General features: G+C 42.8%; 1 protein-coding gene across 1 annotated transcript; it reads left to right on the forward strand.

Annotated features, from left to right (window-relative positions):
- Window positions 1–11,141: 11,141 nt before the first annotated feature.
- On the forward strand, window positions 11,142–18,526 carry LOC101156301 (aspartate aminotransferase, cytoplasmic-like). Its single transcript, XM_004065474.4, has 9 exons — window positions 11,142–11,398; window positions 13,114–13,295; window positions 13,385–13,508; window positions 13,579–13,691; window positions 14,969–15,073; window positions 15,190–15,340; window positions 15,420–15,585; window positions 15,693–15,835; window positions 16,927–18,526. Exons 1-9 carry the CDS (start codon window positions 11,290–11,292, stop codon window positions 17,064–17,066), a joined length of 1,233 nt encoding a protein of 410 aa, XP_004065522.1. The 5' UTR covers window positions 11,142–11,289; the 3' UTR covers window positions 17,067–18,526.
- The last annotated feature ends 2,873 nt before the right edge of the window (window positions 18,527–21,399 follow it).

Here is a 21,399-nt window from a genome sequence, read left to right on the forward strand (position 1 = left end):
ATTCAGATAAATCCATAATTTCAGAACAGAAGTCAGTGTTCACACCAATGTATTCCAAAGCAACAATATTTAAGTATTTGATGAGTCAAAAGAGAAATTGAGCACAAAAGGTGATTTATGTGGAATCTTTCAGTAACGTTCTGCTTTGTTTTGTATTTTATTTGTTTAATATTTATGACTGTGTGGTGCAGATTTGACAGTCCCTCATAAAAATCCAGATCATCTGCGGCAGCGTTGGGTGTGAATGCTGAAGAACTGGTCCCTCCTCCCTTCTAACAAGAACAAAAGCTATTAAGACGGGTTTTCCTCCAGGATTTTCTTTAACAATAAATTCATTTTAAATTGTGTTGACGGTCACAGAAATCATTTTTAAAAATGTTGGAACTACTTTTTAAACTTCTGAAACTTTTTTTTTCCATCTATGTTTTAGTTTTAGTTTCTTAGATTTCTTTGTTCTGAAATACCTACATTCTTGTTTTACCTCCCATGATGCAACATTTGTGTAATCCAGCACAGATTACCAGCCAGTTAAGATCATTCAAAGATGACTAAAATAAATGTGATCAAATCATAAATTCCTGACTCCAGTTAAATCCAGTTATTTCTTTTTATTACATAAAAAATCCTTTAATCAATTCGTATTTTGATGGATGTTTAAAGCAAACGGCGACTGTGGAGAGAAAGATAAACGTCTTTTTAGGAAAAACAGGAAGTTCCATCAGAACCAGGAAGTCTTCATTGGTCTGGAGAGAAAACATCACCAGTGTTTCCAGCCCCTCAGTGGGGGGAGGAGCTAGAAGTCGCTAATTTGCATATCATTTGTAGATTTTCTGAGAAAACAAACAAAAAAAATAAGTAAGAACATCATCATTTTATTGGTTCTGTGGGCATCTTCTCGTCACTCTTCTATAGCTGTTGACCTCAGACGGAGATGGATCCGCCCGGCAGAGGTAACGAAGACGCACAGAGGTCAAATGTAAACAGGAAGCTTTCCTTGTTGTCTGTTGAAACCAGGAAGTATTGCAACATTACATAATTCAATTAAACATAAAATATCAAGTTGCTGCTGGGGTTCAGACCATTGACTGTATCTGAAACCTGGACTGAGCAGCTTCATCCATAGAAAAGGGTTCGCTTCAGCCAAATGAAGTTAATTCAGTCGCCATTTTTTCATGATACAGACGCCGTCAGTGAGCAGGAATGGATCCGAGTCAGTCTGAGTCAACGTTTCCATGGCAACCCCTCTCACCAATCAGGAGTGAGCTTGTCAGAAGGCCACACCCCCACCACTTGAAAGCAGGCTACATAAAATCTGTGATTTAAACGCTTTGAACGCTGGACTTGGGGGGCCATCGGGCTTCGCCTACTTTTACTGAAGTATCTGATTGGTCAGTATATAACTGGAATAACTTGAGCTACAGAAAAAATATCCTGGAAAAAGAGGATTATCAAGAAGATGTTTAAAAAAAAGAAAGGTATCAGATCCGGAACAGTCCTTCTGACCAATAGAAAGACGTTTTTTTTCCTTTATAGACGGAAAGCCGGGGGGCGGGGCCACTCAGTCAAAACCAGCGAGAGTAATCTGGAGTGGGCGGAGCCTCATGTCAGGTCCCGCCCTTTGGCAGGAAGAGAAATGGCTGAAGAAGCCTTCCACAGAAGTCTCCAGTATCAACAGGAAGAGAAGCCCCAGATGTGACGCTATTTGGAGAAAATAAGTCGGGGTGGGGTGTGGGTGGGGGTGGGGGGTTGCTGAGTTGCTAATTAACCAGTCAGCAATATTTAAATATAAAAAAAAAGACAAATAATGACTTCCTGAATGAAGGTGAGGACAGGTTTAGCTTTTACCTCTAACTCTTAAAGCCCCCTCCCGCAGACACCACTTACCCCCCTCCCCCCAGCCATCCATCTCCGACCTGTCTCCTTTTTCTGTCTCGTCTCCTCTCCGCTGTCAGGCTGAGGCCTAACGACAGGACAGGCCTCTGGTCAAACAAACAGCAGACGCGCTGCTGGTTCAGGCCGTCACTCAACAGTCCCCCTCCCTGAACGACCTCTGACCCCATCGGCCACCCCGACCACCTCCTCCTCTTCACAGACCGGGTCCTGTTTGTTGTGTTTGCAGCAGCACGGATCACTTCCTGTTAGAGATCAACCAGACTCCACAGAGACGGGGGGGGGGGGGGGCACGTACACGCACGGACACGTACAGCGGCGCACGCCGACGCACTTCTCATGAGGTTTGAGTCCCGACGTATTAATGACCACGCTGACAAGGCACGGTGCTCATTGGCAGGAAACGACGCAGAGAAACCCTGTGAAAGGAGATCTGAGGGTCGGTTCATACCTGAGTTCCACGCTCGAGAACACCTGAGCGCTCACACAGCAGGTGAGACTGTTCTGAGGCGGGAATGACATCAAAGGGTTCTGGTAATTCCAACAGAAATGAGATCTGCAGGACGGTTTTCACAGACAACATGTGAAAATAAAAAAGAAATCAAATGTGTCTGAAGGTGGATTTAGGAGGACTCGTTTTGTCCAGAAGCTTCTGCTGACGACCTCGATGGGGAGTTTGGAGGGAAAACGGTGGTGGAGATGCTAATTGACATCATTTGGGTTCCCGGTCCTGCTTGAACGTTCACATCTTTGGCTTTCTGCTCACAGACCAGCTGGAACTCCCAGAACCGCCGTCCGGTTCTCGTGTCTGCGTCCACAGTTTATGTTCCAGATGAGAGAGATGAGAACATTTCATCACGAATGTCTTGGAGGTAACCTGCTAAAGCAGAAAAGTTGTATGTGACGGCCGCGTGAGCGTTTATTTTTCAGAAAGTATCCAACAACGTTTCTCCTCTCGGGGTGCGTGCACACGGACCCAAACCGAACGGTCTCAGATGTTCATCCTCATAAACAAAACCAATCATTCTTATTCCAGGTGGGACACACCTGCACACACAAACAGTAATCCGACTTTCAGAGTTGCTGAGATTATGCTTTTTTTTTTCAAACTGGTCACACTCTAGAGCCCTGATTGACCAATCATACGCCTCAATAAAAGTGGGTGGAGCCTGCTGGCCCCCACGCTCAACATTCAAAACATTCGACAGATATCATGTAAATGGCAAATACTTATATAGCGCCTTTCTTCCTACAAGGACAAAGCGCTTTACAGTCACACACACATTCACTCACACATTCAGACACTAGTGGCACCCCCTACCACCTGCTTTCAGGTGGTAGGGGGTGTGGCCATCCAACACGCTCACTCCTGATTGGTGAGAGGGGTTGCCATTGTTACTCATATTGGCTTGGCCCAATCACTGCTTGACGGCGTCTGGCTTCAACATGGCGGTGTCGGCATCATGAGAAAATGGCGATGGAAAAGACTCCATTTGGTTGGAGCCGGAATAAACCATTTTCTCTGGATGACATCAGACCGGCTCGGTCCAGTTCTTACATACAGTCGATGTTTCTGCCTATTCCAGCTCGCTGTTGTTTTTGCTCACACTCGGCCACACAGAGACGGGATTTCTCCTGCTGGTCCTGCAGTGTAGGCGTTTCTCACGGCTGCTAACTCATTTCAAAGTTTGGGTTTAGTGAAAATCATCATCTCCATTGGCTGCAAACAGCAGTAAATCACGTCCTCTTTGCTGACTTCTTTCACTTCACTAAAGGAAACAGTGATTTCCCATCATTTCAGCTGCTTCAACTCGTTTTTCCTAAACTTAGTCTATAAAGAGGAAAAGGTTCCAGAAAACGGTGAGTTTGTGAGTGTCGTCTTGAAGAACAGCAGAGCTAGAATGTGTTGATGTGAGTGGATTATCTCCTGGCTTTGCCTTCTCATGCAAAACCAGCGGACAGCTTTAAGCCTGTGATGATTCAGCCGTCTGCAGACTGTTTTGGTTTGTGGTTATCTCTGCAGCCGGTGGCCAAAGTTTGGAAAATTTGCTGCTTAAATGCATTCTTTGGTGTTTCTTCACGTGTTCCCCAGTGTGTTTGCGTTTCTGAGCACGAGCAGGAAGGACCCAACACTAAGCAGCTGTCAGAGGAATGCTGGTTATCGTCTTCCCCGGGGGGTCAGCCTGTCAACTCGTCCCCCCAGACCACTCTCCTCTCAGCCTCGCTTTGGCAGGCAGAGCTGGTTAATGCTGATGTGTAGGGAGAGGGGGGGGGGGGTCCTGCTGGGAGCTCGACAAATCTGATAATTACTGAGCTGACAACAAATCCCCCCAAACACCAACTGAGCCTCAAACCAGACCCCCCCTGAAAGGCACTGATGGGGCAAACATCAGACCACTGCTGAACTTGACTCAGATACAGAGATGAAGCTGTGTGGAGAGGAAACGACTCAGGAGCTGCTTATTTGGCTGAAGTCCACAGCTGTTGATTTAAAACAGCAGGTTTGATTGCTGACAGCTGTTAATTGAGAACGGCACGTTTGATTGCTGACAGCTGTTTATTGAGAACGGCACGTTTGATTGCTGACAGCTGTTAATTGAGAGCAGCGAGTTTGACTGCTGACAGCTGTTTATTGAGAATGGCACGTTTGATTGCTGACAGCTGTTAATTGAGAGCAGCGAGTTTGATTGCTGACAGCTGTTAATTGACAGCAGCAAATTTGATTGCTGACGGCTGTTAATTTAGAGCAGCAGGTTTGATTGCTGACAGCTGTTTATTGAGAATGGCACGTTTGATTGTTGACAGCTGTTAATTGAGAGCAGCAAGTTTGATTGCTGACAGCTTTGAATTGAGATCAGCAAGTTTAATTGCTGACAGCTGTTAATTGATAACGACATGTTTAATTGCTGACAGCTTTCAATTGAGTGCAGCATGTTTGATTGCTGACAGCTGTTAATTGAGAGCAGCAATTTAATTGCTGACAGCTGTTAATTAAGGGCAGCAAGTTTGATTGCTGACAGTTGTTAATTAAGGGCAGCATGTTTGATTGCTGACAGCTTTGAATTGAGAGCAGCAAGTTTGATTGCTGACAGCTGTTAATCAAGAGCAGCAAGTTTGATTGCTGACAGCTGTTAATTGAGAGCAGCAAGTTTGATTGCTGACAGCTGTTAGTTGAGAGCAGCTAGTTTGATTGCTGACAGCTGTTAATTGAGAACGGCAGGTTTTATTGCTGAAAGCTGTTAATCAAGAGCAGGAAGTTTGATTGCTGACAGTTGTTAATCAAGAGCAGCAAGTTTGATTGCTGACAGCTGTTAATTGAGAGCAGCGATTTTGATTGCTGACAGCTGTTAGTTGAAAGCAGCTAGTTTGATTGCTGACAGCTGTTAATTGAGAACGGCAGGTCTGATTGCTGACAGCTATTAATTGAAAACGGCAGGTTTTATTGCTGAAAGCTGTTAATCAAGAGCAGGAAGTTTGATTGCTGACAGCTGTTAATCAAGAGCATGAGGTCTGATTGATGACAGCTGTTAATTGAGAACGGCAGGTCTGATTGCTGACAGCTGTTAATTGAAAACGGCAGGTTTTATTGCTGAAAGCTGTTAATCAAGAGCAGGAAGTTTGATTGCTGACAGCTGTTAATCAAGAGCATGAGGTCTGATTGCTGACAGCTGTTAATTGAGAACGGCAGGTTTGATTGCTGACAGCTGTTAATTGAGAATGGCAGGTTTTATTGCTGAAAGCTGTTAATCAAGAGCAGGAAATTTGATTGCTGACAGCTGTTAATTGATAACGACATGTTTAATTGCTGACAGCTTTCAATTGAGAGCAGCATGTTTGATTGCTGACAGCTGTTAATTGAGAGCAGCAATTTGATTGCTGACAGCTGTTAATTAAGGGCAGCATGTTTGATTGCTGACAGCTGTGAATTGAGAGCAGCAATTTGATTGCTGACAGCTGTTAATCAAGAGCAGCAAGTTTAATTGCTTACAGCTGTTAGTTGAGAGCAGCTAGTTTGATTGCTGACAGCTGTTAATTGAGAACGGCAGGTTTGATTGCTGAATGCTTTTAATTGAGAACGGCAGGTTTTATTGCTGAAAGCTGTTAATCAAGAGCAGGAAGTTTGATTGCTGACAGCTGTTAATTGAGAACGGCAGGTTTGATTGCTGAAAGCTGTTAATTGAGAACGGCAGGTTTTATTGCTGAGAGCTGTTAATCAAGAGCAGGAAGTTTGATTGCTGACAGCTGTTAATCAAGAGCATGAAGTTTGATTGCTGACAGCTGTTAATTGAGAACAGCAGGTTTGATTGCTGACAGCATTGACTTTAGCATTAGTGGGTAGTGAGGTGGAGCTTCATGTGACCAGTAACTTCTCACTCCTCACACATGGAAAAACAAAGTACTGGTTCTACCTGAGCAGCAGAACATCTTCATTCTCCTCCTGTGAAAACTTCAGCTGCACCTCTGCAGCTTTTCTGATTCTTGATGTTTCCTCCGGTCCTGCCGCTCAGCTCCTGCGCAAACACCTGCCTTGACCTTTCAGCTCAGCCGAGTTGAGGCCCGGTCTGGCCTGCAGCCGTGGGGACAGCAGGAGCCGCTGTTCTACACCAATTGACTCAATCAGCTGCGTCCAGGGGCATTAGCCCCCCACCCTCTTTGAAATCCAACACTGTTGAAAGTATTTCTCAAGAGGTGAAGCTAAAAGAGAGGTGGAGGTGCATGGAGAGGAGGCGACAGCGTGGCGCGGGGAGATGTTTTGTGTTTAGAAGTGCTTTTCAAACAGCCAACATGAGTTAAGTCAAAGTTTAGAACAGGATGGTTTCAGTTTATTACTTATCTATCTGTATGGTGGCCCTGAAGGTCAAATCACAACAATGAGTCACTCAACGCAAAAACACTTTGGAGATCACAACAACAAAACAAATCTTAAAAAACAGCATTACATTTTAGAAACAAAACAAAACTACAGAAACCAAAACTACAGAAACAAAAAAACATTTCAGAAAACAAAAGGTAAAGTATTATGGGATATCACTATTTGGATGATGATATCCAGGATCGATTCACGTCAAAAAACTTCCAGGTGAAAAGATGGACAAACGTCATCAACCAATCAGCGACGTCCTGTTTCCGGTTTCAGGTTTGTCGTTGTATTTTGTTTTTTAATATTTCATTTGTATTTCATTTATTAATATTTAATTTTGATTTCTGTAAATTACTTTTGTTTTCTGAAATGTGTTTTTGTATTTTACGTTTCGGTTTCTGAAATTTTGTTTTGTTTATTACAATATAATGCTGTGTTTACAACTGTTTCATTTTTTTATTTTACAACTCTAAAAAAAAAAAAAAAAAATCCAAAACAGGAACTAAATAGGCAAATCATTAAATAAACAAACATCATCAATTCTTTCATTAGCTTCCTTAATTGGTGACAGCTAAAAAATTAAAATGTGATTGTTACTAAAATTCCTTCATAGTTTCCTTTTGTTATAAACATATAAATAACCTCCTCCATGTTTATGTGTCCATAGCAAAATGTCAGCCAAGCAACCCTCATTTTAGATATTCAGGTAATCCTTCCCTCCACTCCATCCCCAAACAATAATCTCCATTTTCAAAAGAAGTAAAGCAGCCATTTTTCCCCAGACATGAACTTTTTATTTTTTGATTCATTTGTTTTTTTGTGATTTGATATTTTTCTAATTTAATGTAATCATTTTCTAGCAAGAACTAAGAGTTTCCGTCTAACCTGTCTTTCTTCCTTTTTAGAAAGCTTGCTGAATAAAGACAGTTCTGTATCTGAAGGTATTTGAATATTTTTTAAAGTTTCTTCCATTTCCTTCTCAACATTATTCCAATAATCTCTGATAACAGGACAGTCCCAGAATATAAATGTATTTGATCTCCTCTTTATCCACATTGATAACGACGGTTGTTGTAAAAATTTAGAGATAGCCATTGATGTATAGAAATATCTCATTTTGTATTTCTAATCGAATTCTCTCCATTGCTGACTAAGAACACTTTTATGAGTGTTTTCATACAATTGATCCCATCTGTTGTTTTCAGTTCTGGCATCCGATTCCAATTCCCACTTATTGTTGTTTTGTCTTGTGATGTCGTTGTGATCCTTAAAATGTTTCTGCGCTGAATGATTTATTGATGGGATTTGCACCTCAGGGCCACCGTAGATCTGAGCTGTTGTAGGCTGAATGAATGGGAAAAGCTGCGGGTCCATGAGTGTGTTAGAGACACACACTTCACTGGTACAAAAACACAGGACTTTCACCACGGGGGGGCTGGAAGTGGACACTTTGCAGGACTAAAGCTGGGCCTATTCATCAAACGCTTTAGGCCTGAAACCAAGAAAAGAAGAAAACACCAGAAAAGTTCACCTGGAATCGAAAACAGAGAACAGAGGAGACACAGAAAACACTTTAAACGAGGAGAAGAAAGTTTAACGACTACTTTTTACTCCTGGAGAACCCAGAGCGTCAAATTTTCTTTTATTTTCAAAATATTTCTTTTTCTCCATTTTTTATTGTGGATTTATTTTTTGACCGAATTTAATGGCTGCTACCAAAACATAAACAAAAAGACATCTTTCAAATTCATTAAAATTTACATAATTCAGTGTTTGTTCAAACTGAACACTAACTTTCAGCACAAACTGATTAATCAAAACATTAATTCTCCTGCAGATTACTTTAAATTGGTTTACATTCAAAGCCTTATTTTCAGAACTCTGTTGTTTTTTAAACTAGTTTGCAGTTTTTTTTTTAATTTTTGCCGCTATGACCATCTTAAGAGAAGGACCGAGGAGTCTGGGATCCTTTATCCCGTCATCCTGTGTGGAAGTTCTGCTCAGAACAACCCTGACCTCCTGTGGCAGCGAACAGACTCTGCTGGGATCAAATGCAAACGTTCACAGCTTCTTCTGAAACGCTTCACTAATATTTTCCCCATCAGGTCTGCAAACATAAACATTTTGATCCAGAGTCTTATCAGAATATTTCTGTCATTGGAATAAATAACAAATTTACTGGCAAACAAAAAACGAAAAGGCTAATAAAGTGTGATGAAACCAATGCCAAACATTAATTTACAAAAGTGTAATTTATTAAGTTCTTTGTTTTTTTGTCAGGTTTAACAATTTTACACTTTTTTGCATTTTCTTTGATTTTTTTTTTTTTTTAGCATTTATAATAAGATCATAATTATTGCTTCCCTCTTCTATAACAAAAATAACAAATTCAATCACAAACATTTTAATTTTGATAAGGTTTTGGTTTGTCATACATGAAAAATGTAACATATATTAATGCCTAAAGAAGTTTAAAAGAAAGATAACAAAAATAACAATTTAAAAAGGGGAACATACAGTCAGGACCATGAATATTTGGACAGAGACACATTCTTTCTAACTTAGTTTCTGTACATTACCACAGTGACTTTTAAATAAAACAACTCAAGTGCCATTGAAGTGCAGACTTTCAGCTTTTATTCCATGGCTTGAACAAAAAGATTGCATAAAAATGTGAAAAACTAAAGCATTTTTAAACACAATCCCTTTATTTCATTGGTTCCTAAGTAATTGGACAAATGACTTCCATGCTATTGCATGGGCAGGTGTGGGCAATTCCCTTGTTATGTCATTATGAGTGAAGCAGATAAAAGGCCTGGAGTTGATTAGAGGACTTGTGCTGCATTTGGAAGATTTTGCTGTGAACAGACAACATGCGGTCAAAGGAGCTCTCCGTGCAGGTGGAAGGAGCCATCATTAAGCTGAGAAAATAGAAAAAAAACATGAAACCAGAAACTGCTACAGTATTCTGAGTGGGAAAATCGACAGTGTGGTCCATCCTGAGAAAGAAAGAAAGCTCTGGTGAACTCAGCAAAAAGACCTGGACGTCCACGGAAGACAACAGTGGTGGATGATGGCAGAATCATTTCAAGGTGAAGAGGAACCCGTTCACAACAGCCAACCAAGTGGACAACACTCTCCAGGAGGTAGGCGTATCAATATCCAAGTCTACCATAAAAGAAGACTGCATGAAAGTAGATCCAGAGGGAACACTGCAAGATGCAAGCCACTCAGAAGCCTCAAGAATAGGAAGGCTAGATTGGACTTTGCTAAAAAGCATCTCAAAAAGTTCTGGAAAAACATTCTTTTGACGGATGAAACCAAAATCAACCTCTACCAGAATGATGGCAAGAGAAAAGTATGGAGAAGGCGTGGAGAAGCTCCTGATCCAAAGCACACTACATCATCAGTAAAACATGGTGGAGGCAGTGTGATGGTCTGGGCCTGCATGGCTGCTAGTGGCACTGGGACACCAGTGTTTATTGATGACGTGACACAGGACAGAAGCAGCCCAATGAATTCTGAGGTGTTCAGAGACAGACTGTCTGCGCAGATCCAGGTGAATGCAGCCCTGTCTGCGCAGATCCAGGTGAATGCAGCCAAACTGATTGGTCGGCGTTTCATAATACAGATGGACAACGACCCAAAACATCCAGCCAAAGCAACTCAGGAGTTTATTAAAGCAAAGAAGTGGATATTTTTGAATGGCCAAGTCAGTCACCTGATCTGAACCCAATTGAGCAGCATTTCACTCGTTGAAGACTAAACTTCAGACAGAAAGGCCCACAAACAAACAGCAACTGAAAGCTGCTGCAGTAAAGGCCTGGCAGAGCATTCAGAAGGAGAAAACCCAGCATCTGGTGATGTCCATGAGTTCAAGACTTCAGGCTGTCATAGCCAACAAAGGCTTTTCAACCAAATATTAGTAATGACATTTGGTTTTCAGTGATTTCATTTGTCCAGTTACTTACAAGACCATGAAATGAAGGGATTGTGTTTAAAAATGCTTTAGTTTTTCACATTTTATGCAATCTTTTTGTTAAAGCCTTGGAATAAAAGCTGAAAGTCTGCACTTCAATGGCATCTGAGATGTTTTATTTAAAATTCAGCGGTAATGTACAGAAACTGAATTGGAATGTGTCTCTGTCCAAATATTTATGGTCCTGACTGTATATATATATATACATATATATTATTTTAAGATGAGGAACATTCACGATATAATAAATAAAAGACTTCTAATCACCTTTGTGTATGAAAAATCCCATTTAAATAAAGTTGCATGAATTCAAATTGAATATTAAAAATGTAAAAAGGACAGATAACTATCAAGGCATCTGATTGGCTGCGGCAGTGTGACGTCACTGCAACGTGCCCTCCCATTGGTGCCTGTTACATGTCTGTGGTGCTGCAGCGGCGCCGTCAGTGAAGGTGAACTCGGCTCCTCTCTGCCTCTCTCTGCCCGTCTGTGGAGGCTTGCGTGCCCGCTCTTCTTCTCCCGCTGCTCTGCCCCGGTCTCCTCCGCCCTTACCTGAGCCATGTCCGTATTCGGTGAGGTCCCGCAGGCGCCGCCCGTCGCCGTCTTCAAGCTGACCGCTGACTTCAGGGAGGACAGCCACCCACAGAAGGTGAACCTGGGAGTTGGAGGTGAGCGGCGTTAGCTGTTTGCTAACGCTATAAGCTAGCACGCGGACGCTCATTCAGAGGATCCGTCCAGTCACGTGATATTCGCCCGCTATAATCACAAACTTTACAGATATACGTCTATGGTTTTCATGCTACCTAGCATCGGTGTGACCTTAGCTAAAGGCTAACTGTGATGCTAACCTGCCTTCTGTCTGTAGAGCACAATGTTTCACTTTACTGCAGTTTGGTCCAAAATAGGTCAACTGTCGTAAAATGAGAGAGCTGTCTGTAACTGAGAGGAAAAGGAGTCTTTCACCACAACAGATAGAAAACTCTCAACAGTGGATTTAGGGGTCAGTTTTCCACGTGGGATGGATTTGGAGAACCCCTCAAAGTTCACATCTACAGTTAGACCAAACAGTGGCTCAGAAAGAATCTGGATTATGACCACCAGCAGATGATTCGGCATCAACTGCCAGCTCCTGGTCGATGCTGGACACCATGAATCTAGTACAGGCTGAGCGTTAAAAGTCCACTCAGGTAAAATCCACACACTTCCTGCCGTAGTTGTAGTTTTGTTAAACGTATCATTAAGGAAACGTGAAGAAATGACCTCCACCGTTGGCGGGAGGTTCTCTGGTTGGACGGCTGGTTGGTTTTACAAAAGGCATCAAAGTTTGTTGTCAAAACTGATCTTTAGACCAGTTGGACCTGAACGTTTGAGGATAAACCCATTCCGTGGGCTGTCGCTGAGCTCCTGCTACGTTCCTGTGGGGTTTTCTGGAGTTCTGCCGCCGTCAGGAACAGGAACCACCGTCAGTCGGTCCCACACTCGTTGGCCTCTCAAACTCAGAGCAGCTGGTCAATGTGTCTGCAGTCCGTGGTCCTCCCGCTCTGCCCTGTGTTCATGCTGGCGTTGACCCATCCTGTGACCTTTGAAGGTCACCTTCCCCTTCAGATCCTGACATTCGATGCCTCTGCAGAAGCACGGAGCACCAAGGGTTCTAAAAATGTTCTTCACTCCTCGGTCAATCCTAATCCTGAAGGGGATTATAATCTCTGCGGTTTGCTAAGAAATGAGACAATTCAGCGAGAATGACTGACACTTAAAACAAAGTCGGGGTTTAAGATGAAAAACAATTATTTTCCGGCTGCTGATAAACGTATTTGTGACGTTTTTACATTTTCTGTTTCCACAACAGTACATTAAAAGAGAATCACGATCACTGCTTCTTTCTGTACACGTCATTTTCATGATGAAAGCTGTCATTTACTTTATTTTAAACTGTAAATGAAAAACAATTTAAATTTCTCTTCTGTGAGTTTAAACACTGACATATAGACGCTCAGTAAATGGACCTTAAATCACCAAAGTTCTGCTCAGATTTGTTGTTTTCAGGCGTTTTTTCACATCGCGATCAATCACAATTAAATATTGACGTGTTGAATATTTAATCAGTTGACAGCTGGCGTAAATAGTTTAAGCTTTTAGTGGGTTTTTACTCTAACACTCTATGAATTGTGGGAAATAAATGAAAGAATGGGTCTAATTAGCTCTTTGAGGACTTTAGGTCTTTCTTTAAGTGTTTATGTGGAGATTTCAGATGAGTAATCTGATTACCTGAAGGTTTATAATGAGACTCACAAATGACTGTCGTTCTATCTTTAACAGCATCAGCTTCCACTCAGTTTCTCTCGGAGTGAGCGAACACTTGTTTTCGGTCTGTCCCCTCCAGCTTACCGTACCGATGACTGCCAGCCGTGGGTTCTGCCCGTGGTGAAGAAGGTGGAGCGTCTGATCGTTGAGGACGGCAGCTTGAACCACGAGTACCTTCCCATCCTCGGCCTGCCCGAGTTCCGCTCTGCCGCCTCAAAGGTCGCTCTGGGAGATGACAACGCCGCCATCCAGGAAGGCCGGGTGAGAAAGGCCTGGAGGGCGGAGCCTCCATGGAGGTCCAAGCTTCAGTTGGAGGAACGCCAACGCTGATCAGATTCCTGTCCTCGCAGGTCGGAGCGGTCCAGTGTCTTGGCGGCACCGGTGCTTTAAGGATTGGGGCAGACTTCCTGCGGCGGTGGTACAATGGCGTCAACAACACGGCAACACCTGTCTATGTCTCTGCACCCACCTGGGGTGAGCACGCTGCACCACAGCAGGTTCCACTGAGGAGGAAGTCGTCAATCATCTGTTTCTTTCATCCTAGAGAACCACAACGGTGTGTTCACTGACGCGGGCTTCAAGGAAATCCGTCCGTACCACTACTGGGATGCAGCAAAGCGGGGTTTGGACCTCGCGGGGCTCCTGGATGACCTGGAGGTGAGGAGCGGATGGTTGGTCGGGGTCAGCAATTTAACCAAAAACAACGAGACTCTGGAATGAAGTGGCATTTTATTTTACAGGCATTTATAAAAGGACAACAGGAGAAAAGTGATGAGTTCAAGTACAGTCAGGAATCTCTGCTATTAACTGATGAAAAACAATTTCAACCTAGTGGATTAAATACAAACAGAGAAGAAAATATCACTAATTCTGCAGTTATGCTCTGTGAAGTTCATCATAAAAACCTTTTGTCTGTACTTTTGTAGAACTTCTTTGTAAAATGGAGCAGAAAAACGTTCACCTCAATACTTTGCAATGTAACCCTGGTTCCAATGACAGAGGTCAAAGGTTTCCTCCAGGTCTCACGAGCTAGTATATTTGCATTTTGTTAACCAGATGTTAGCATGATGCTAACATATGAGCATAATGTTGGTTTAATGCTAAAATATAGAAATTATGCTAGCATAAGATTAGCATTTTGCCAACAGTAAAGCATTATGGTGGTTGATTTTAGCTTGATGCTCACAGATTGTTTCTAGGGTGGCATGTTTTTAGCATGATCCTAACATATTAGCATTGAGCTACCATGATGATGATACTAACATGTTGACATTGTGTAAGCATTATTTTGAAATTTTAACGTATTAACTCTATTTTAGCATATTTCTACTATGATGCTAACCTATTAGCATCGTGCTAGCATGATTTTTGTATGATGTTAACATTTTGGCATTATGCTAGCAAGATGTAAGTGCGATACAAACACGTTGACATTGTGCTAGCTTTACATTAGAATGACGCTAACATATTAACACTATGCTAGCATGATGATAGTGTAATGCTAACATATAAGCAGTGTGCTATAATGACCTTAGCATGATATTAACATATTACCACTATGCCAGTATTATTTTAGTATGATGCTAACATGTGACCACTATGGTAGCATGATGTTATTGCGAGCGACCCTGACACAATAACATTATTTTAGCATGCTAATGTGTAATCATTTTGCTAACATATGCTAGCATTACATTAACCTTTTTCAAACACATGAGCCTTATGCTAGCATAATTTTAGCGTGATGGAAGCAAATTATGGAAGCATCCCATAATTTTGGTGATTCACTGGTGGATCTCTGGTTCTGGTTCTGCTTTGGTTGCACATCATAACGCTGTTTGAGAGTAAAGGGTTCTAGACCGAGAAAGAGCTCCTCTGAGGCCTTCATCAGCGTCTGCAGGATTGTTCCGATCTGACTCTTCCTCCGTCTACAGAAAGCTCCAGAGCACTCCGTCTTCGTCCTCCACGCCTGTGCACACAACCCCACCGGCACAGACCCCACCCAGGAGGAGTGGAAGACCATCGCAGAGATCATGAAGGTAAGACCCTCTTCTCCACCTGTAAACCTTTTCTTTCTGCTTTCAAGAAGTTCTCTGAAAGATTTGTACCAGAACGTTCTCAGTTTCTTCTTTGCTGTTCTCCTCTTCCTCACCAGAGGAGGAAGCTGTTTGCTTTCTTCGACTCGGCTTATCAGGGTTTTGCTTCTGGAGACTTGGACAAGGACGCCTGGGCCATCCGCTTCTTCGTCTCCGAGGGCTTCGAGCTCTTCATCGCTCAGTCATTCTCCAAGAACTTTGGCCTTTACAGTGAGTGACCGTCTGCTCTGTGTTCTGTCCACGCCGCTCTGTGAATACAGCCGTGGTTTAAGCTCACCGCTCTCTGCAGACGAGAGGGTGGGGAATCTGACCGTGGTTGCCAAAGACGGCGAGAGCCTGACGCGCACCCTGTCCCAGATGGAGAAGATCGTTAGAACCACCTGGTCCAACCCCCCTTCTCAAGGAGCACGCGTGGTCAGCAGGACGCTCAACAGCCCGGAGCTGTTTGCAGAATGGTACGCTCCGCTTCAGTTTTCAAAAGGAGCTCCTTGCTCGTCCCAAACGTGCAGATGTTTGTCTGTGTTCATCTGGACCTCCAGCTGTTGGTTCTTCGTGTCTTCAGGAAGGGAAACGTGAAGACGATGGCGGACCGAGTGCTGCTGATGAGGTCTCAGCTGAGGAGCAAGCTGGAGGCTCTGGGCACCCCGGGGACCTGGGACCACATCACTCAGCAGATCGGCATGTTCAGCTTCACCGGCCTGAACCGTAAGTCTGAAACCACACCTGAGCGTGACAGGTGAGGCTGTGAAGGCCCGTCAGGGAGGAGCTGAGGATTTCATGAGCTTCTGTTCTGCTGTGAAACGACCAGAGATGCTGCTTTAAGCTGAATTCTTCAGAACTATCGGAGCTGCTTCACTGAAGCTTTTGGTTTATGTAAAAATAAAACTTTTAAAGCTCAGAGACGACCCCCCCCCCCCCCCCCCCCCCCCCACACACACACACACACACACAGAAAGGTGATGGGATCTAACAAAAAGAAATTCAATAGTAAGGCAGCTGTTCAGCCATGTGGCGTCTTTGCTCCTGCATGGGGTCCGTTCTGCAGCGTGGCGTCCGTTCTTCTGCAGCGTGGCGTCCGTTCTGCAGCGCGGTGTCCGTTCTGCAGCGCGGCGTCCGTTCTGCAGCGCGGCGTTCGTTCTGCAGCGTGGCGTTCGTTCTGCAGCGCGGCGTCCGTATTGCAGCGTGGCGTCCGTTCTGCAGCGTGGCGTCCGTTCTGCAGCGTGGCGTCCGTTCTGCAGCGCGGCGTCCGTTCTGCAGCGTGGCGTCCGTTCTGCAGCGCGGCGTCCGTTCTGCAGCGCGGCGTCCGTTCTGCAGCGTTGCGTCCGTTCTGCAGCGCGGCGTCCGTTCTGCAGCGCGGCGTCCGTTCTGCAGCGCGGCGTCCGTTCTGCAGCGCGGCGTTTGTTCTGCAGCGCGGCGTTCGTTCTGCAGCGCGGCGTTCGTTCTGCAGCGTGGCGTTCGTTCTGCAGCGCGGCGTCCGTATTGCAGCGTGGCGTCCGTTCTGCAGCGCGGCGTCCGTTCTGCAGCGCGGCGTCCGTTCTGCAGCGTTGCGTCCGTTCTGCAGCGTGGCGTCCGTTCTGCAGCGTGGCGTCCGTTCTGCAGCGCGGCGTTCGTTCTGCAGCGCGGCGTTCGTTCTGCAGCGCGGCGTCCGTTCTGCAGCGCGGCGTCCGTTCTGCAGCGCGGCGTCCGTTCTGCAGCGCGGCGTTCGTTCTGCTGCCTGGCGTCCGTTCTGCTTCCGCCGAAGATGGAACCTGGACTTCACACATCATCCTGATCTCTGCTTTGTCTTCGTCTTGCAGCCAAACAGGTGGAGTACCTGATCAAAGAGAAGCACGTCTACCTGATGGCCAGCGGGCGCATCAACATGTGCGGCCTGACCACCAAGAACATCGACTACATCGCTCAGTCCATTCACGAGGCCGTCACAAAAGTCCAGTAAAGTCTGTGCACTTCCTGTCTGCGGCAGAACCTTTTCCGTTCCTGTCTTTCTGTTCTGCCTCCTGATTGGTTAAACTGCAGATTAATCAGTCGGGGGGCAGATGTTTCTGCTTTCATGTAAAGGAAAAAATCCTTTAGGGAGGTGCAATAGTCCTTTAGAAACCGTCTCCGGCAGCGGAGCGCCACACGCTGACGTCAGCAGAAACCTGCATTTCCTGTTCTCCTCAGATCCCACGTTCTCACTGATGACATTTTGCTGCACAGCAGGCTGACGGACAGGAGTTTAAAGATCTCTTCACAATAAGAGCACAGATCAAATGGAGCAGGAGACTTCCTGCCGAGTTCTGAACTCTGCTTTAGCCGACAAATCAGGAAAAAAAAAATCCTTTTACCCACAATCTTTGGAGTTTTTTCAAAAAGTTACAGATTTTAGTTTCATTATTTACAGTTTGTGTAGATTCTCAATATAGTTCTTCAAGTTTCAGTCATAGTGTCCTTTATTTTCCCACATTAACAGTAAATTCAGCTTTATATTTGTGCACATAAACCCAGAGTGTAAAGTGAGGCTTAAAGTTAAACAAAGCCAAAGCAAACATCATAACAGAGAGAAAATATTATTATTATTTTAGTAAATGAAACGTTCTGATCTATTTTTAATCAATTTTAATTTAATTTTTATCTAAAATGTTTTATTGGTCATCAATCAAAGCGAATGACTTCTGGATCTGTTAAAGTGACCTTTTCGTTGTTTTGTGATTTAACGTGGGCAGTTCTGAAACCGGCACGGTCTGTGATGAACAGAACTTTTCCCTCCTTAGTCTGTTACACATCCTCCATCTTCCTTGTGAACTCCACACAAACCTGCTGAATGTTCACGTCTTCCTGATCCTCATCAAACTGATCCTGATCAAACTTGAAAGGATATTTCATGTTTTCCTGCTGACCTCTAGTGGAGACGGAATTACCTGCAGGCGCAGGTGAACCTGGGATTAACATTTGGGGATTTCAAATCTAACTAATCTCAGACTATGTGACCTAAACAGACCTTCAGTTTAATAAACTGTCACTAAGGTAACTAGTCTGACAGAAAAATGTCTGCTTCTATGTAGAAAAGCAAAAACAAACGGTATTTAGATCAAACACAATCTGTAAACTCAACAGAAGATGAAGACCTTATAGAGGTAAATCATCGTTCCAGGTCAAAAGCACGTTTGTGTTGAAGTGAAGGACTGGAGGGTGTGATGGTTGAAGAAACTGCCTCCTGTCTGTAGTCTGCCAGCCTCCATTGTTGTGCCATCACTGAACAAACTTCTTCCTGTTCCGTGGTTCCTCCCCGCCTGCAGTGTCCTTGTGTTCCACTCAGTGCAAAGTGGGTCGGTCAGGCGTCAGAACCTGGACCCGCCCACTGCAATGAAGTACTGCTGTTTGTTTGTGCCCTAATAAATTATCAACCACATCAGACGACTTTGGTTCAGCTTTTTATTCCTGAGCCCCTCACAGAATCAAGTTTTTAACGTCACAATCGCGGACATTTTTCTAAATTCTGTTGCATATTTGTCACATGTCGTCTAATGAATATTTATATCACTGGATTTCCTGAATGAAGGCAAAACCATTGACAGGAAAGAACGAGTTTCTTTGAATAAAATGACAAAGAGAACAAACTTGGATCAGAGCTATTGGTAACCAGTCTAAATAACCAAACATCACATTAGTCTTGGAAACATAAAAGTTAAAGATAAAAGATGTTAGCAAGATCTCGCACTGCGCTACAATGATAATGCCAACATATTAGCATTGTGCTAGCATGAAGTTACATGTTAACTGTTAGCATATAGTTGTTGCTAACATTGTTAACATGTAGCTTAATGCTAACATGAAGCTACCATAAGTATTAAGCTAACATGGTGCTAACATTTGCATTGTGTTAGCATGTTAGAGTGCTGCTAAAAGTGTTTATAAGTTTAAGGCGAGGCAGATTAAGGTGTGCAACAATAAAGCAGGACTTTAAGAAACAATATTAAACTTTAGTTCCACTCTTATTATTTTTCTACTATTATGTAACACAATTCTATGCCATAGTACTGCAGATGGTAAAATGATGTTGGCATTTTAGGAAAAGAACACTGTAGTAACCGCCAAACATGGCAGGGGAAGTGTAGTAATGTGGGGTTGGCAACTAATTGATAAGTGCTTGATTACATTTGTTGTAGATAAAAATGGAAAGATTAGTTATATTTTTATGAGAAAACACTTTTCCATGAAGTAAAATGTTTTCATAGATAATCTAAACTAAAAAGAACAATGTTAGCAGCTCTGAATGAATTTAATAAACTCTGGTGAGTTAAGTTTATAAATACAAAATCCTGAAATGTTAAAAGTCGAAACCAGATTTTTCAAAAACGTAAAATAAAACCTTAAAATGTGTTATTTTGACAACGCAAAGAAAAAGAAGAGGTTTAAATAATGAAAAGTGTGTTAAAAGTGATTCTTCATACTGGCGTTTAGAGGAAATAACAGTTTTATGACTATAACTCTTTTTCTTTGTGGAGTTTTTTATTTGTTTATATATTTTGATGTAAAATGAATTCACATTGTTTACACGTTTCTAAAACCTTTCTGAAGGACCCAGAGGTTTTTGTGCTGCAGAAGCAAACAGGACATGAATCCTGCCGAGCTGCAGACGTGGCGTCCTGCCTCCATGGATGAGCTCAGACGGCGTTCAGGACAACGGCGTGTTCTGTGGCTCTAACCTCAAAGGATTGGCTGCGGCTGATGCTCCAATGCAGCAAAGTGACTCAGCAGGTTATTGCACCCAGGAAGGATGCTCCGCCTTTTCCGACTTGCATCAGTGAGATGAGTAGGACCCCCCCCCCCCCCCCCCCCGTCATGAATCAATACTGTCCAGAGAGCTGAAGCATCCATGCTTCTCTCCTGTGTTTTCATGATTGTCTTAAAAAAAACACTCTTCTGGACTCTTATTTTGTAGAGACATTAAACTGCTAAAAATGTTTTTCAGTGCAGGAAATGATGTCGAAGACTGGATCTGCGCAGACGCAGACGCTGCCTGATCGTTCCAGGAGATGCTAGACTCACTTCCTGATATGCACTCTGACTGCAGAGATGTACAAAAGCTGGTTTTTCCAATTCATTCAAACAAACTCTGGATCTGAAGTCACAAATTATTTAATTAATAATAAATTAATATAAAAAAAGATCAGGAAACATGGAACAAAGAAATCTGAAACAAGATACTGAGATGATAAAACTGGACACATTAGTTTTCATTTCTGAAGCAAATAAAATATTTAAACTCAAGTACAAATTCAGATTTCAGAAAAAAAATAAAAAAATCATGCACAATTTAAAAGGTTAGTAGCTGTTACCAAACACATTCAAGTCACTGTCATGTTCAGAAAGCTTCAGCACTATGTTATCTGTTTTTAATATTGCATTTATAGCGCTTAATGGAGTATTAGAGCCACCATAAAAGAAGAAAAATATATTTAAAAAATGTCCTAAAAAGTCCTAAACTATTAGGAAGAAATCTACATTTTTATGAAGATAAAGTAAAATTATGAGAAATTTCTAAATTTAATGTGAATAAAGTTGCAATAGTATAAAAAATATTTGTATTTTTATTTTATGAAAATAAAGACATACATTTTTTTTAAAATAAACTATTGCCATTTCGCAAGGAGAAAGTTATACTTTTTTTTTAAATGCTACATTTAGCTTTTAAAATAATTCAACAAAAACACTCGGATGTCACCCGTTTCCTTTAATGTTCACACAGTTCAGCGTCATTTTCTTTTATGGTGGCTCTAATAATACTTTTTTTTTCTTTTTTGGCCATTTGGGGTAAATAGAAACAAACTGCAGCAAAAAAAAGCGATTTTAATTTTTTTTATTTTAAGTGATTTTGTTTGTGGGGAAGTAAATCCACCGACTTTACATCAAAATTCTTTCTTTAAACATTTTATTGGGAAAATCAGAATTTTACCCATTTTTCTAGTTGTAGAAAAGTTGGAAATTTCCTTCAACAGAAAATTCCCAATAAAATTATTTTTAGACTTTACTTTTCATCAAGTAAAGGTCATTGCAGCTCTTCCGGAAGAAAATCATCGTTAAACTGTTGGAATAGTGGACCAATGCATTGTGGGTATTGGCGTGATCCCGCATGCAGAAGGGGCCATTTTCCTTTTTCAGGTGTGGCAGGCCTTCAATGTAAAGTGCTGCAAACGTCTTAGTTATAAAGTCTGGAATGCCCCCCCCAGAGGATCCTCCACTGCCCCCCCCCCCCCCCCCCCCATATTATGTTGTGAACAGACATA

The sequence above is a fragment of the Oryzias latipes genome, chromosome 1 (assembly GCF_002234675.1).
Source record: "Oryzias latipes chromosome 1, ASM223467v1".
Classification (NCBI taxonomy): Eukaryota; Metazoa; Chordata; class Actinopteri; order Beloniformes; family Adrianichthyidae; genus Oryzias; species Oryzias latipes.